Source organism: Rosa rugosa, chromosome 6 (genome assembly GCF_958449725.1).
Source record: "Rosa rugosa chromosome 6, drRosRugo1.1, whole genome shotgun sequence".
Taxonomy (NCBI): domain Eukaryota; kingdom Viridiplantae; phylum Streptophyta; class Magnoliopsida; order Rosales; family Rosaceae; genus Rosa; species Rosa rugosa.
Window position 1 is genome coordinate 29,713,441 of NC_084825.1, and position 13,604 is coordinate 29,727,044.

General features: G+C 36.2%; 1 protein-coding gene across 1 annotated transcript; it reads left to right on the forward strand.

Annotated features, from left to right (window-relative positions):
- The first annotated feature begins 3,668 nt into the window (after window positions 1–3,668).
- LOC133715685 (protein VASCULAR ASSOCIATED DEATH 1, chloroplastic) lies at window positions 3,669–12,687 on the forward strand. The gene is made up of 18 exons (XM_062142289.1): window positions 3,669–4,133; window positions 4,424–4,483; window positions 5,222–5,272; window positions 5,501–5,566; window positions 6,380–6,475; window positions 6,609–6,710; window positions 6,992–7,089; window positions 7,176–7,363; window positions 7,822–7,862; window positions 8,722–8,803; window positions 8,951–9,037; window positions 9,138–9,192; window positions 9,504–9,570; window positions 9,787–9,886; window positions 11,216–11,277; window positions 11,391–11,433; window positions 11,587–11,882; window positions 12,195–12,687. Exons 1-18 carry the CDS (start codon window positions 3,939–3,941, stop codon window positions 12,441–12,443), a joined length of 1,938 nt encoding a protein of 645 aa, XP_061998273.1. The 5' UTR covers window positions 3,669–3,938; the 3' UTR covers window positions 12,444–12,687.
- The last annotated feature ends 917 nt before the right edge of the window (window positions 12,688–13,604 follow it).

Genomic DNA, 13,604 nt, shown 5'->3' on the forward strand with positions numbered 1-13,604 from the left:
GTATCACAACCATCCGGTGTAGCTCATAAAAAATTCAAAGGTTGAGAATTTCCGGGTTCGAATCCTGGCACTAGAATTCTTTTTAATTTCAACTATTGCTTAACCTTTGGGCATTGACCGAAAATTAAAAAAAAAAATATATATATATATAACCATTTATGTGATGTGGACTAATGTTTAAGTAGTTTGTAAATTCAATTGTATCACAACCATCCGGCTCCGGTGTAGCTCATAAAAAATTCAACCCTTGAATAATTTCCGGGTTCAAATCCCGGCACCGGAATTCTTTTTAATTTCAACTATTGCTCGAGCTTTGGGCATTGACCGAAAATTACAACTATTCAAAAAAAAAAAAAACCATTCATGTGATGTGGACCAAGGATTAAAACATCTGTATCTACATATCTATCGGAACTTTGAAAAATTGAGATATTGAAAATATCAGGGATATCCTAGAAAATACATCTTTTTTGAAATAGTCAATTTATTGGAATTACACATAAGTAGATATGTATATAAAAGAGACTCTAAGTGGTTAAAAAGTTGCTCTCTGGTCTACGAAAGTACAATAATCAGACCAAGACATATGACCCATATAGTACGAATTATAGTGATTAACATGATAGTTATAGATCTCTTTAGAGTTGCTGACTTTTCACACTCTTATGCGGATTATACCCCAATAGTCTGTTCTCTTTGTCTGAAACTATAATATAATAATATAACTGAGGCCAATCCCATATAATTGAGAAAGATGAAGTGAATGAGTTAGTTTTTGAAACATGGCTCCCTCAAGTTTGTTTTCGTTTGCTGAAGTTCTTTCATCATTAATTCTCCTTGCCCATATTCATCTTCAGGGAATTTCTTCTCACCTGGATTTCTCTCCTCACTCGGATTTCCCTCGAAGGAAACACTCCTCACCCAAATTCTCTTTGAAGAGATTTCTCCTCGCTCATATTCGCCTTGAGGAGATCTTTCCTCACACAGATTTGCATTTAAAGAATTACTTCTCACCCAAAATCGCCTTGAGGGTATTTCTTCTCACCCAAATTCGCCTTGAGGAGATTTCTTCTCACACATATTTTGTTAATGCTCAAAGTCTGGCGGTAGCCAAACCTTCGTTTAACGCAGGTCCGGTGGGCGGACCGCTACTCTGTATGCTTGGTGACCTTCGCTGACTGCCAAATGAAACAGGGCGTCAGAGGGAGACCGCGTTGGGCGGTCTTCACTTCTCCGATGCCTAAGTCAGTCAATACATATAGGCGGCATAACAATAAATGAGTAGTAAAATGCGTAAAAATGAAGAGAGAAGAGAGGACCCATTTATAGGTGAGGAGAGGTCTGATCTTCTCTTTGTTTTCGATGTGGGACTGATATGCTTCAGTTCTTAGTTTCAATAGCTTCTGACGCTGTCTTGGCGCAGCGCGTGGCGACGCGTCGGCGGTGAACTGGGGACGATCCTGTGCTCAGGCCGTAGCCCGCCTGGCTGTCTATCCGTAGGACATTACTTTGGTGGGAGTTGGTACTTCTGGCGGTACAATGAGCGTAGCTCATTATAGCTAATTATGCTTGCAAATGTACATGTAGGTACATATTTGCATTTAGAGAATTACTTCTCACTCAAAATTGCCTTGCGGGTATTTCTCCTCACCCAAATTTGCCTTGAGGAGATTTCTCCTCACACATATTTGCATTTAGAGATCACCCAAAATTGCCTTGAGGGTATTTCTCCTCACCCAAATTCTACACAGATATGTATTTAGAGAATTAATTCTCACCCAGAATTGTCTTGAGGGGATTTCTCTTCACGCAGATTCGCCAGGGTTTCACTTCACCCAAATCTGCCTGAAGATGTTTCACTTCGAGGTATTTTTGTCAAACAGGTTAATTTGCCTATTTATTAGGTCATATCCTGATTAGAAACTGTTGTTAAAATTTTATACCCTGATATAACCTCCATATTCCATAATGTATGTTTCTCCATGAATAACTGAGTTTTTTTTTCTTTCTATTTTTTGTTTTTTTTTTCCATCAGATTTTATAGATATTTCTTCATTTTATCGGAGATATATCTCAAATATCTAATATATCGAGGATATTTGACAATATCGGAGAAATTTCGCAGAAACGGTGGAAGAAAAGATATTTTTACCTTATGATATATCGGTCCTTCCAAAAAGGGAGATATTAAGGGATATATCGGAAATATTGTAGATATTTGAATCCTTGATGTTGACTAATGTTTAAGTAGTTTGTAAATTAAATTATATCACAACCATCCCGTGTAGCTCATAAAAAATTCAAAGGTTGAGGATTTCCCACTATTGCTTGGGCCTTGGGCATTGACCGAAAATTACAACTATTCAAAAAAAAGAAAAAAGAAGCTCATTCATGTGATGTGGACTAATGTTTTAACTAGTTTGTAAATTCAATTGTATCACAACATCCGGTGTAGCTCATAAAAAATTCAAAGGTTGAGAATTTCCAGGTTCAAATTCCGGCACCGGAATTCTCTTTTATTTCAACTATTGCTTGGGCCTTGGGCATTGACTGAAAATTACAACTATTCAAAAAAAAAAAAAAAACAAACAAAAAAAAAAACCTATTCATGTGATGTGGACTAATATTTAAGTAGTTTGTAAATGTAATTGTATCACAACCATCCGATGTAGCTCATTTAAAATTCAAAGGTTGAGAATTTCTGGGTTTGAGTCCCAGCACTGGAATTCTTTTTTATTTCAACTATTGCTTGTGCCCAACTATTGCTTGTGCCTTGGGCATTGATTGAAAATTATTCGGGCCAGATTTGGCTCAAATTACCAAATTTTGAAACTTTTCTGTTGATGACATATATTGTCATATTACTCCCTTGGATTTATTCAATTGCTTGGGGCTTGGACATTGACCCAAAATTTATTCTTGCCGAGCTTCACTCGAATGAACTAATTTAAAAACTCATGTCCTTTGCGAGATTAGCTTACACATATATTTTAGGCGAGCTGTGACTTTTTGGTTATTTGAAATATTTTGACATTGCGGAGGTTATAAGTTCAAATCTCACTGACATTATATATAGTAATTGGTGGTGAGGTGGGGAGAAAAATTGTCATACTCAATACACACACACACACGAGAATATAGTATTTGAGCTATGAATACCTACTCAATAAATTTATTACGCAATTGTATCTGAGTTATGTTCATCTACTCAATAAATTTGTTGAAACATACATGAGAATACACTATTTGAGTTATGTTCACAGACTCAATAAATTTATTACTCAATTGTATCTGAGTTCTGTTTACCTACTCAACAAATTGTATTTGATCAATAAACGTATTAGTCAATTGTGTGCTCATCTACTTTGGATTACAATATCTGATTACTCGGTTGTGCTTCTGCCTTTAGATTTAAATCTCAGTATCTGAGTTTTATTCACTTACTCAATCGTTTTCATTTGCATCCAATGCCAGTTGATTACAAACTAAGATATTTAAGCCTGAGATCAACCATATAAGTGAACAAAAATGTTTTAGATTCAATTGCTTGGGCCTTGGCTAATACCCAAATGTATTCAGGCCCAAAACCTACCCACTTTCAAAGCCCATATCCTTTCCATCATTCGTGGAATGCTCCACGCACCTAACTGATTCCGTCGGGCGTCGACAAAGCAAAACAAACTGATTCCGTCGGGCGTCGACAAAGCGAAACAAAAAGGCAGACCTCCCCGATAACGATACACCGCCACGTGTCCCGAAGGTCAACGTCACCCCGAAAAACTGACTTCTCTGACTCCCAACTCGACTCTTCTTTCCCTCCCATTTAACACTGACGTAGACTCCGCACATAACTCCACCACCAAACCCCAACCGACGCTCCTTCCTTTCCCTCTCTCCCTCCTTCTTTCGCTTTCGGACTCCCCCCGACCCGACCCGCCATGGCCGCGGCCTCCGCCTCCCCCGACAGGATCCCAGTCACGCCCCAGCAGCAGCACCAGCACCCCGTCATCGAGCCCTCGCCGTCCAGATTCTCCACCGACTCCGACGCCGGGGCGTCCTCACCGCTCGTCTCCTGCCCCGCCGACTCACCTGATCGCTCCGATTCTTCCGTTGCTTCTCCCAACACCGATCAGGTCCTCCCAATCTTCTTCTTCTTCTTCTTAATTCACTTTGTGCTCATTAGTGCTCTAGTTTTGGAAACTTCGTATTTGTAATTTGTGCCATCCCTGTTTGGAAATGTGTGCTTTCCAATCCAATTGGATTTTTATTGCTTTGTTTGATGTTGCATTCTAATTTAGGAAGAAGAGATTAGCTTAATTCTAGAGAATTCAGCACTTGCTGGAGAAGCGATTTTTAGTAAGCATTTTTTTTTTTTTTTGGTTAAAGTGCTTATTTGTTTGATTGCTTTGCTTTAATTTTACAGTCTGCTGCAAGATTGAGGAGTGAAGAGTATCGGCAGTTGTTTCGGCTTCCAGCTGAAGAAGTGAGTCAAAGAAATTTTTACTTTTTAGTGCTTCTGTTTTCGATGAAGTAGATGGAGGAATATGCCTTTACATCTTTATCCAAATTGGTTTAATTGTTGAGTTTTCGGCTCATTTGGCAAATTATCATGAAGAAAATTTAATTGATGAATAATTTCATAGAGCAACTTATGGGTAGGAAGCCACAATATGAAATAGATTGGGAGTAATGTTTGGGCTGTTAAATGTTGGAGTGGTTGATGATAGAGGAGTTAAGATATCTGGTTGTCTTTGGATATCTTCACTTTATAGTTAAGGGATAATTTATAATCGAAAGGAGTCATAGTGCTGATTCCATTATCATACCTGGTTGTCTTTGGATTCTTTCTTGTGAGGAAAGAAAAGCTTGATAATTGCAAGCAATATACACAAATTTGTAGGCTTTTAAACCATTTGTATGTCAAGTGGTTCTGTACAGATCTGTTGGCTTTCGGAACACACATACTAATATGTGTAGAGGAACAAGCCCTTACAATAATACATAATGTACCCAACACATCTTGATTCTAATATATCTAAATTTCTAATCCTGGAGGTTTTAGTGTGCTTATTAGTAAAAAAAAAAAGTTGGGTTCTTCTTCTCTTTCTGTCTCACACGCCATCACACACTCACTGAGACAGCTACTTATAGAGTTGAGTATTACTTGCATGCTATTGGAATATATTTTTGACATAATTTTCTCTGTTTTTTTTAACTACAGGCCCTCATCGAAGATTTCAATTGTGCATTCCAGGAGAATATACTTATTCAGGTGAATTTAATATATCTATAGGCTATTATTTCGAATTTAAGTTGTATGTCAGGAGTTGCAGTATCTATTCTTGTTAGTTATATCAGATGTGTTGCTTTGTCTTTTTTTTTTTGCTTTAGCATTCTTTAAATTTTAGTCTGTATGGTCGAAAGTTCAATTTTATATTTTCTCTTTAACTCTTGATTGAATTGGCATCAATGCTTCTAACTTATTATATGTCTCTTGTAGGGTCATATGTACCTGTTTGTTCATTATATTTGCTTTTACTCAAATATATTTGGATATGAGACAAAGGTATGATGTTCAGCTTATGTACAACCTCTATCAGATTAAATTTTGCAATTATTGTATTGAAAAATTGTTCATTCACTCATACATGAGAGTAACCGAATATGCTATAACACAAAAGAAACCTTCATGTTAACCAACTACCTACCTGAAGTAAAATAAATACAGAAACTTACTTGCTCAGTGCTTTATAGTGAATATTTTGAAGAATCAGTGGGTTTTCTTAATTTCTCTGCTTTCTGTTGATGAGAAAGATAAAATATTAGTCTTTCCTTCCTGCTTTTCATCATTGTTGTTTATCTCCAATTAATTAAATAATAGATATAGGTGTTAAAAAAGTTTCATAAGGAGCAGAACTATTCATAATGATACTAATATAAGAACCTTTGGCACTCTTTGATATTAGAGAGTTAATTTGTTATACATAGCAAAATATTTGGTCAAGGAAAGGAAAATTTTTATGGATCATGCCAGCTTGAAATTGAATCACAAAGCCACATGGAATTGATATTGTATGTTCTGATTTTTTAAGAAACAATTCTTGGATCACACTATAGATGAAACAATAAAAGTGGATAAGTGGTTTTTTTAGGGCAACTTTGTTCTCAATACATTTCCTGAGTGATTTAGTCTAGGAGTTCCTGGCTTATGCCTGGAAATGAATACACCCGTTTCCAGACAGTTACATAAATTGTTTTAGGAGCTTCAAATCTGATTCCCTTTTTATGCCCAGTAGTTGCTATATATTTTATGATTTAACATTTGGTTCTGGACTTGGAAGAAATATTATCATGTACTAACAAGTAAATTCTACTTCAGAAAATAATCCCCTTCCAGGAAGTCACATGCGTAAGAAGGGCGAAGACAGCAGGGATCTTTCCTAATGCAATAGAAATTTCTGTTGGAGACAAGAAGGTAGTGCTAAATCAGAAGTTTATATCCCTTTTTACTTTGTACTGGGTGATATCATGCAAACCCTGGCCTAAACCTTTATTGATGTCATTTCAGTATCAGCTTCCATGTCTTACATCACTTATTGATTTGGCAGTACTTCTTTGCGTCCTTTCTGTCCCGTGATGAAGCTTACAGAATCATAAATGATGGTTGGGCGCTATATGTTGATGGTGCCAAAGTGACTACAGAACAACAGGTAGTGGTGATAAATGTGGTTTTATTTTAATGTATTCGTTCAAACAACTGCTCTAATGAATGATGTCATACTGTAATGAACAACAGGTAGTGGTTACTTTTTTCTTTTTCTTGAATTACTGTAATGAATGATTGCATGTTCATAATTGCATCAACTTACCTCTTATGGTGCATGCTGGAAAAGATGATACGAGTTTGATGCAAAGGACTGTACCCCAGTTGTGCCTGTATGTAAACCCTTCTACCTTCTCCTCCCTTTTATATGCATGTTTCCTTTTCCAGGAATCAATCACTGAGACTAAAAACCAAGAGAATGGAGTCGTAATTGAAAAAGTGGAGAGCTCCAATTGCTTAGTTAATGAATTGGATTCTACTGAAAGGTACTTCAGTATCATTAGCGTTTTGCGCTGATATCTGATTTTCTGTCACTCGACTCATCAATGTTTGTTGCATGTATGTGGGTCAGGAACACTGATACTCAAATTTCAAAGGATTCTGAGCTCCCACCCAAAGTTGAAGACGATTCTGTGTTGACATCGCTTCCAGAGCCCAAAGGTGTTATCGAAGAGGATATAGAACCAGTTCTGAATGGTGAACCTTCATCTTCAAGAGATACCTTGATATGGAAGGAAGAAGATTCTGATGCCCCAAATGGTACGTTTTGTCTCTAGTCTGGGATCATTGCTGATGTTGCTTCATTTGTCAAAGATGAGTTTGCATTTATCTTGGGGATCATTCATTTTTGGGTTGTGCTATGTATCACTTGAGTGTAGATTGGCTAACACAAGGTCAGGGTTAGTTAACTAGATTTTATGCATGCATCACTTCCATAAATATGAAAATTTGCGGTCTTTAGACGATGGTGTGTATATGAACACTTGATCAGTGCATGTATTTTAGATCGACACAATTGTTCATGCACAAGTTACTAGGATTTTAGTGGTAAAAAGGTAGGGGAATGAAGCTGGTCATGGGTTCAAGTTTTGCTAAATTGTGTGCATAGCATCGTACTGCATCTTTGGTAATTTAATAAATGCTCACTGATATTGTATTCAATATTTCTAGTTTATGTTATATAAATGTGAAATAAGCTGGTTATATGTGACATGCAGTTCCAGAATTTTATACAAAGGTTGCGGAGTCGCAGTTTCCGGTATTTCCTTTTCTTGTCTGAAATTAACTTGTATTATATTTATAATTTTTTTTTTAATTCATTGTATTTGCTGTGGGAAGTACATTCTTCTGCCTTGAAGTTTGACCTGATTATCCAACTGTTGATCTTTAACCTTTAGCTTTTAGTGGGTACACAACATTTAACCTATTGGCCACTGTGGTAGCATAATCTTGCATCGACATCGTGCTTTAACTATTTTACCCTGAAAAGGAAACTGTTTGACTTGGATTTCCAGTTTTACCATAAAAGCTTCTGTTGTTCTTGTGCACCATTTTCGAGTCCCTGTCACTTGAAAATTTAGATCATATTTGGGTAAGGAAGGACAGTGACAAATCAGGTGTAACTTTAAACTCTACCAAACACCATGTCACTTGAAAATTTAGATCATATTTGGGTAAGGAAGGACAGTGACAAGTCAGGTGTAACTTTAAACTCTACCAAACACCATGTCACTTGAAAATTTAGATCATATTTGGGTAAGGAAGGACAGTGACAAGTCAGGTGTAACTTTAAACTCTACCAAACACCATATCATCACCCAAAAAAAACAAATTTATACAAAAAAGGTGATGAGAATGAAGTGTCATTGGAAAAAAAAATTGTTTAACTGCTCGAGGCATAAGGGTACATCACATATTTATCTAGGAGAGTCAGATTGACACGTGCAAGGGTAAATGTGTAAATTCTGAATCTAGAGGAGAGGTTTCTTTAATTAGAACTAAGGTTGAGGGAGGGCAATATATTTCAATCATGTGTAGTCTGTGACGTGTTTTTTCTTTCACTAACAATTCCACTCGTGAAAAGTATTTTGTATTTATGCTTATCTTTTGACATGCAGATAAAGGTTGAAGATTTCTTTAGTTTCTTTTACTCAGATGATGTGTTCATTGAATCATTCCATAACAGTTGTGGAGATAAAGGTAAATGTTTTGAACTTGATGAATTTCTTTTATTTAACTATGCACTCTTTCAAGATTCGTGGTGGCTACTTTTTGTAAGCTAATGGATGGAAGCTGTTCTAATTCTTTTCTGTATTTTCTGCTTTTTGCTTATGTGATCCTTTTCAGAGTTCAGCTGCACTTCATGGCAGCCTCATGAAAAGTTTGGACATACCCGCGATGTTTCATTTCAGCATCCAATTAAAATCTACTTTGGTATGGTTGCATATCATGCTATATTTAAATTTCTTGGTTGATTATGTTTTATATTTCTGTTCGTTTTGGTATGAAAAATAATGTTTGTGTTGTCATAAAGGTGCAAAATTTGGTAGCTGTAAGGAGCTCCAGAAATTTCGAGTACACAGAAACAGGTTGATATGATGTTGTTTACTATATCATTTAAAATGTTTCTTATTGTAAAGAAGTGAAGTAATGAACTGGGCACCATGTCAATTTGGAATATCCAGAATTGATTTTGGCTGAGCCAGATTGCCTGCATGTTTTATGCTGAATTGGATTGTGATCTGTCTACTTTGCTTTTCTTTTTTTGTTCATTATCTTTTTTTTTTTTTCCCTTTAATCTACTTAGCATAGCAGCTTGTATAAAATAACATTACTTCATAGTTCAAATATTGCTCTAAAGGTTTTCTGTAATTTTTGTGGTACTTGTGACTTTTTACAGTCATTTAGTTATTGAGACATCACAAGAGATCAACGATGTGCCTTATGGAGATTATTTCCGGGTTGAGGTGATCCATTTTCTTCCACTTTATTTTTTAATGATGTCAACTTCCCTTTAAAATTTTTGCTACACTAGGTCTTTAAAAGTTATCTTAATAATTTATTGATTGTGATATTAAACATTTAGCTTTTGTAGATTTGGATCAAATAGAAATCATATATTTGTCAAACGTTTATTTGCACAATAACTGTAAATTACCTTTTGTTTTTGTCTCTAATATTAGGGGCTTTGGAAGGTGGTGAGAGATACTGATGGATCAAGGGAATGCTGCAATTTGAAGATTTACTTGAATGTGGCATTTTCAAAAAGAACTGTTTGGAAAGGTGTTCTCTTGACCTCTTGTGCTTGCTTTTGAGTTATTGTTTATATTAGTCGACATGAAGCATGACATAAGGAATGACATTGAAGATTTACTTGAATGTGGCATTTTCAAAAATAACTGTTTGGAAAGGTGTTCTCTTGACCTCTTGTGCTTGCTTTTGAGTTATTGTTTATATTAGTCGACATGAAGCATGACATAAGGAATGACATTGATGAGAAGAACATAAGAAACATAAAAAATCCCAAAAAAGTATTAACATAACCTGACAAATGCAGTCAATGCACATATTCAAAATCCAATTTTATTAACTTATAGAGGAGTTGGATGTTGTACAAATAAAATATATGTTATGCCATGAATTTTAAGTTATACAATCTCTAGGAAAATGAAAGATAAAATAAAAGTTTATTAAGGTTATAAAGATATCTGATTGTGTGGGGAAGCAGAATTAAAATCTATGTGAGATTATTCCGGTTCATGAGTAAGTTCTGATTCTTAAGAAAAATGATATGCAAGTTTAGTAGGTTTAACTTTCATTCATGAGTAAGTTTACAGAAGTCCTGATTACATATTAAGATGGAAAATGTAGTTTAGTAAGTTCTGATTATTCCGATACCTGAGTTCCTTGTGTTCACTAAGAAGTGGAATTAACATGTAAATCAACCCCACTTAAAAATCCTTGATCCAGATTAGAGCAATTGTGGATATTTCCCAACGGCAGTCCTTCCCTTCCCATTGCTTGTGTCTCTGTATCATGAGTTCCCCCTTCCTGATAGCTAAACATGCCCCGAATATAAGCACCAGAAATGAATACTGATTAAAATCTACCAATACTATTTGAAGCTATTTATAGACTTCTGAGTTGAGCTTTCCCTAAATGTACGTGCCCATTAGCTTGAGTGGGGACCTTTAAGCTGTAGGTTTACTTGAAGTTGTTGTATGAAGAATCCAAAGATGACTTTGATGGGCTAAATAGTACATAAGAGTTGGGGAGGGGTTGGTTAATTCTTGTCAATCAGGACAGTCGAGATTCTTGATTCTTATGTTTCTATGGTTAACCATGGTCATCGTATAATTTAAATGTTATTTTACCGAGTGTTACAGGTTAATAATTAGAGTCACTCATAAATGAATCTATGTTGTTATGTACATCTTTATGGGGTGTCGTTTTATTTATATTAAATAGATATAGTTTTACAATGTAAATAACCTGTATAGAAAACTGTTGGCATGATGTAAAGCATGCATGTGTGTTTGCTAAACAGTCTTGACCTTGTCAGTTTAAGAAATTTAAGCTTGATCTGATGGGAAGTCCTGTATGTGGTCGCAGGAAAGATAGTGCAGTCTACCTTGGAAGAATGTCGAGAGGTTTTTGCTACCTGGATAAACATGGTATCATCTATTCCTTTATCGAGTGATTTGTTGATACAACCATGTTGAATTTGGTGTTTGTCATATTGTTAGTATTGACCTAAGAGTGTGTACGCGTGCAATGTCCTTTTCAGGCACATGAATTGTTGAAGACAAAGAACCTTGAGAAACAAGCAGGTTAGACTATTGTACATATACATAATTGAATGGTTTTCTCTATGATATCTGATTCCTTGGTATTGCAGATGATAATATAATCAATTCAATTGGTAGTGCAATTGTTTTCAGTTTACTTACTGGTTGGTTTATGACACTATTTTTATAAAGCAGAGAGTATTCGTACGGTTAGCATGGTTCAGAAATGTGAAGTTCATCCTACAGATGAAGCAGAGACGGTTCAGTCTTCTGAAAAGTTTTACGAGCCTAGTGATAGGATACAACAGATATCTGCATCCATAAACCCTAAGCACAAAGTTAGCAGTCTATTTCAAGAAAGTCCGAGTGATACTTACTCTCTTACCTCATGGTTGAGAGATTATATGATGAAATTCGGTTCATCCTTGAGGAATCAAAGCCATCTTCCATTGATCATAGTTATCATTGTTGCCGTGGTTTTCATAATGCAGGTATTTACTCCCTTTAACATATTATCTAATATCGATTCACATATTGGAATTTGCAATTACATGCCAAATGATGAGTTACCAAGATCATGTTTTCCATTAGAATTTCTGTTGTAGTCCCTAGGGTAATGCCGTTTATAGTCGTACAAATTTTGAAATTCTGTAAATGAATTAGACGGACTTAGATTTCCAACTTGGGAAATATTATATTGTTTGTTTTTAAATGGAGTGGTGTTGAGGCTCTATTTCTGAAGAAAAGCTGGGGGTTTCAATCTTGTGGTTTCCTCTAAATGTTTTTTGTCTTCTTTGATGTAGTTGAGCATACTTGCACTACTAGCTAGACCCCAACACATCCATGTGCACTCTCCTGTGGACTATACAAGTGTCGTGGGCAGTGGTGTTGGTGGGAGATCTTCTGAAGTTATTACTTGGCTGGAGAAGCGAGTTCACAACCTTAAAGACGAGATGAACTTGGTTGAAGCTCGGCTTGAGAGCATGCGACATGAACATGCTCTCCTAAAATCTCAACTTGAAGATTTCAAGCATCTTATTAAGCGTAAATAATCGAACTGTAAATCCTCATTCTTTTGGTGATTTTATCTTATTCTATTTTTTTCCTCTGGTATTATTGAGAAATGTAAGTTGTTCAAGTTAGAAAATTAGAAAACTTGTTGTAACCTAGAATCAGTAAGCGTATAGAGAAATTTCTCATAGCCAATATTCGTCTAGGGGAATACAAAGTAGTAATCACTTAGCAGCCACACGTATTGCCAAAAAATAGTAAGAATAAAGTTTTAAGATGCGATAACTAGTGATTTTTTTATATTTTTTTTATTGGGGTTGGGGGTGGGGTGTGTAATGTCAATTTATGTGTTTATAAATCAATTAGTAGTGACCTCATTGTAAGTAATTGATCAGCAAAACTTTGTTCAAGTAACCTTTGGATTTAGATGCAATAGTGGCAGATTAGCTCACCTTTCTATTTCATTCGGTGAACACTACCATTCCATTAGATGTGTTCAATAAGTATGTTGGTTGATGTAGCCTGCCATGTCACAACATGGTGGCCTTAACAAGCTCCCTCCATTGCATCTTCAGCCGAGTGGCTTCGATCTCAGGCTACTTTCGGTGTTGGGTTAGAAGGCATGCCGCATGCTTCTCGCATACAGTAAAGTTGTCTATTTTGTAAAGAGAATCAAACAGTTCTTGAAATTGTTGGGAGGGAAGCAAATAGGGCTTTGGGATGCGTCTTGGTTGGATGTGGAATTAAGGTTTAGGGTAAGCATGGTCACACTTAAAACTTTCTTAGAAGATCAAAGTTGGTCAGTGGTGCACTTGCAAAGAAATCCCGCACATTAGATTCTTTGCACCATACAGGGTTAATCGCATATTTGACTCGCACACAAGTCGAATTTCTTGTTCCGTGTTTCAAGATGGACCGAAAGGAGATTCACATGTCATTACCAGGACACGCAAATAGTGAAGCACGTCGAGACATTGCGTGCTGCATATCATGATCGTGTCGACAACATCTTCACATGCACATTAGTAGCCCAAGTTTTGAGTGAAGGTCAAGAGCAATACTGTTGTGCAAATCGTTCTTCTGACTGGGGTATAGGGGCTAAAGACTAACTGAACCGTCTAAAAGTTGGTTCCCTAAAAGGTTCCTTCAAGATAACTATAGCCCATGAACGACTTCTATCTGGTAAAGCCAATGATTAGAAG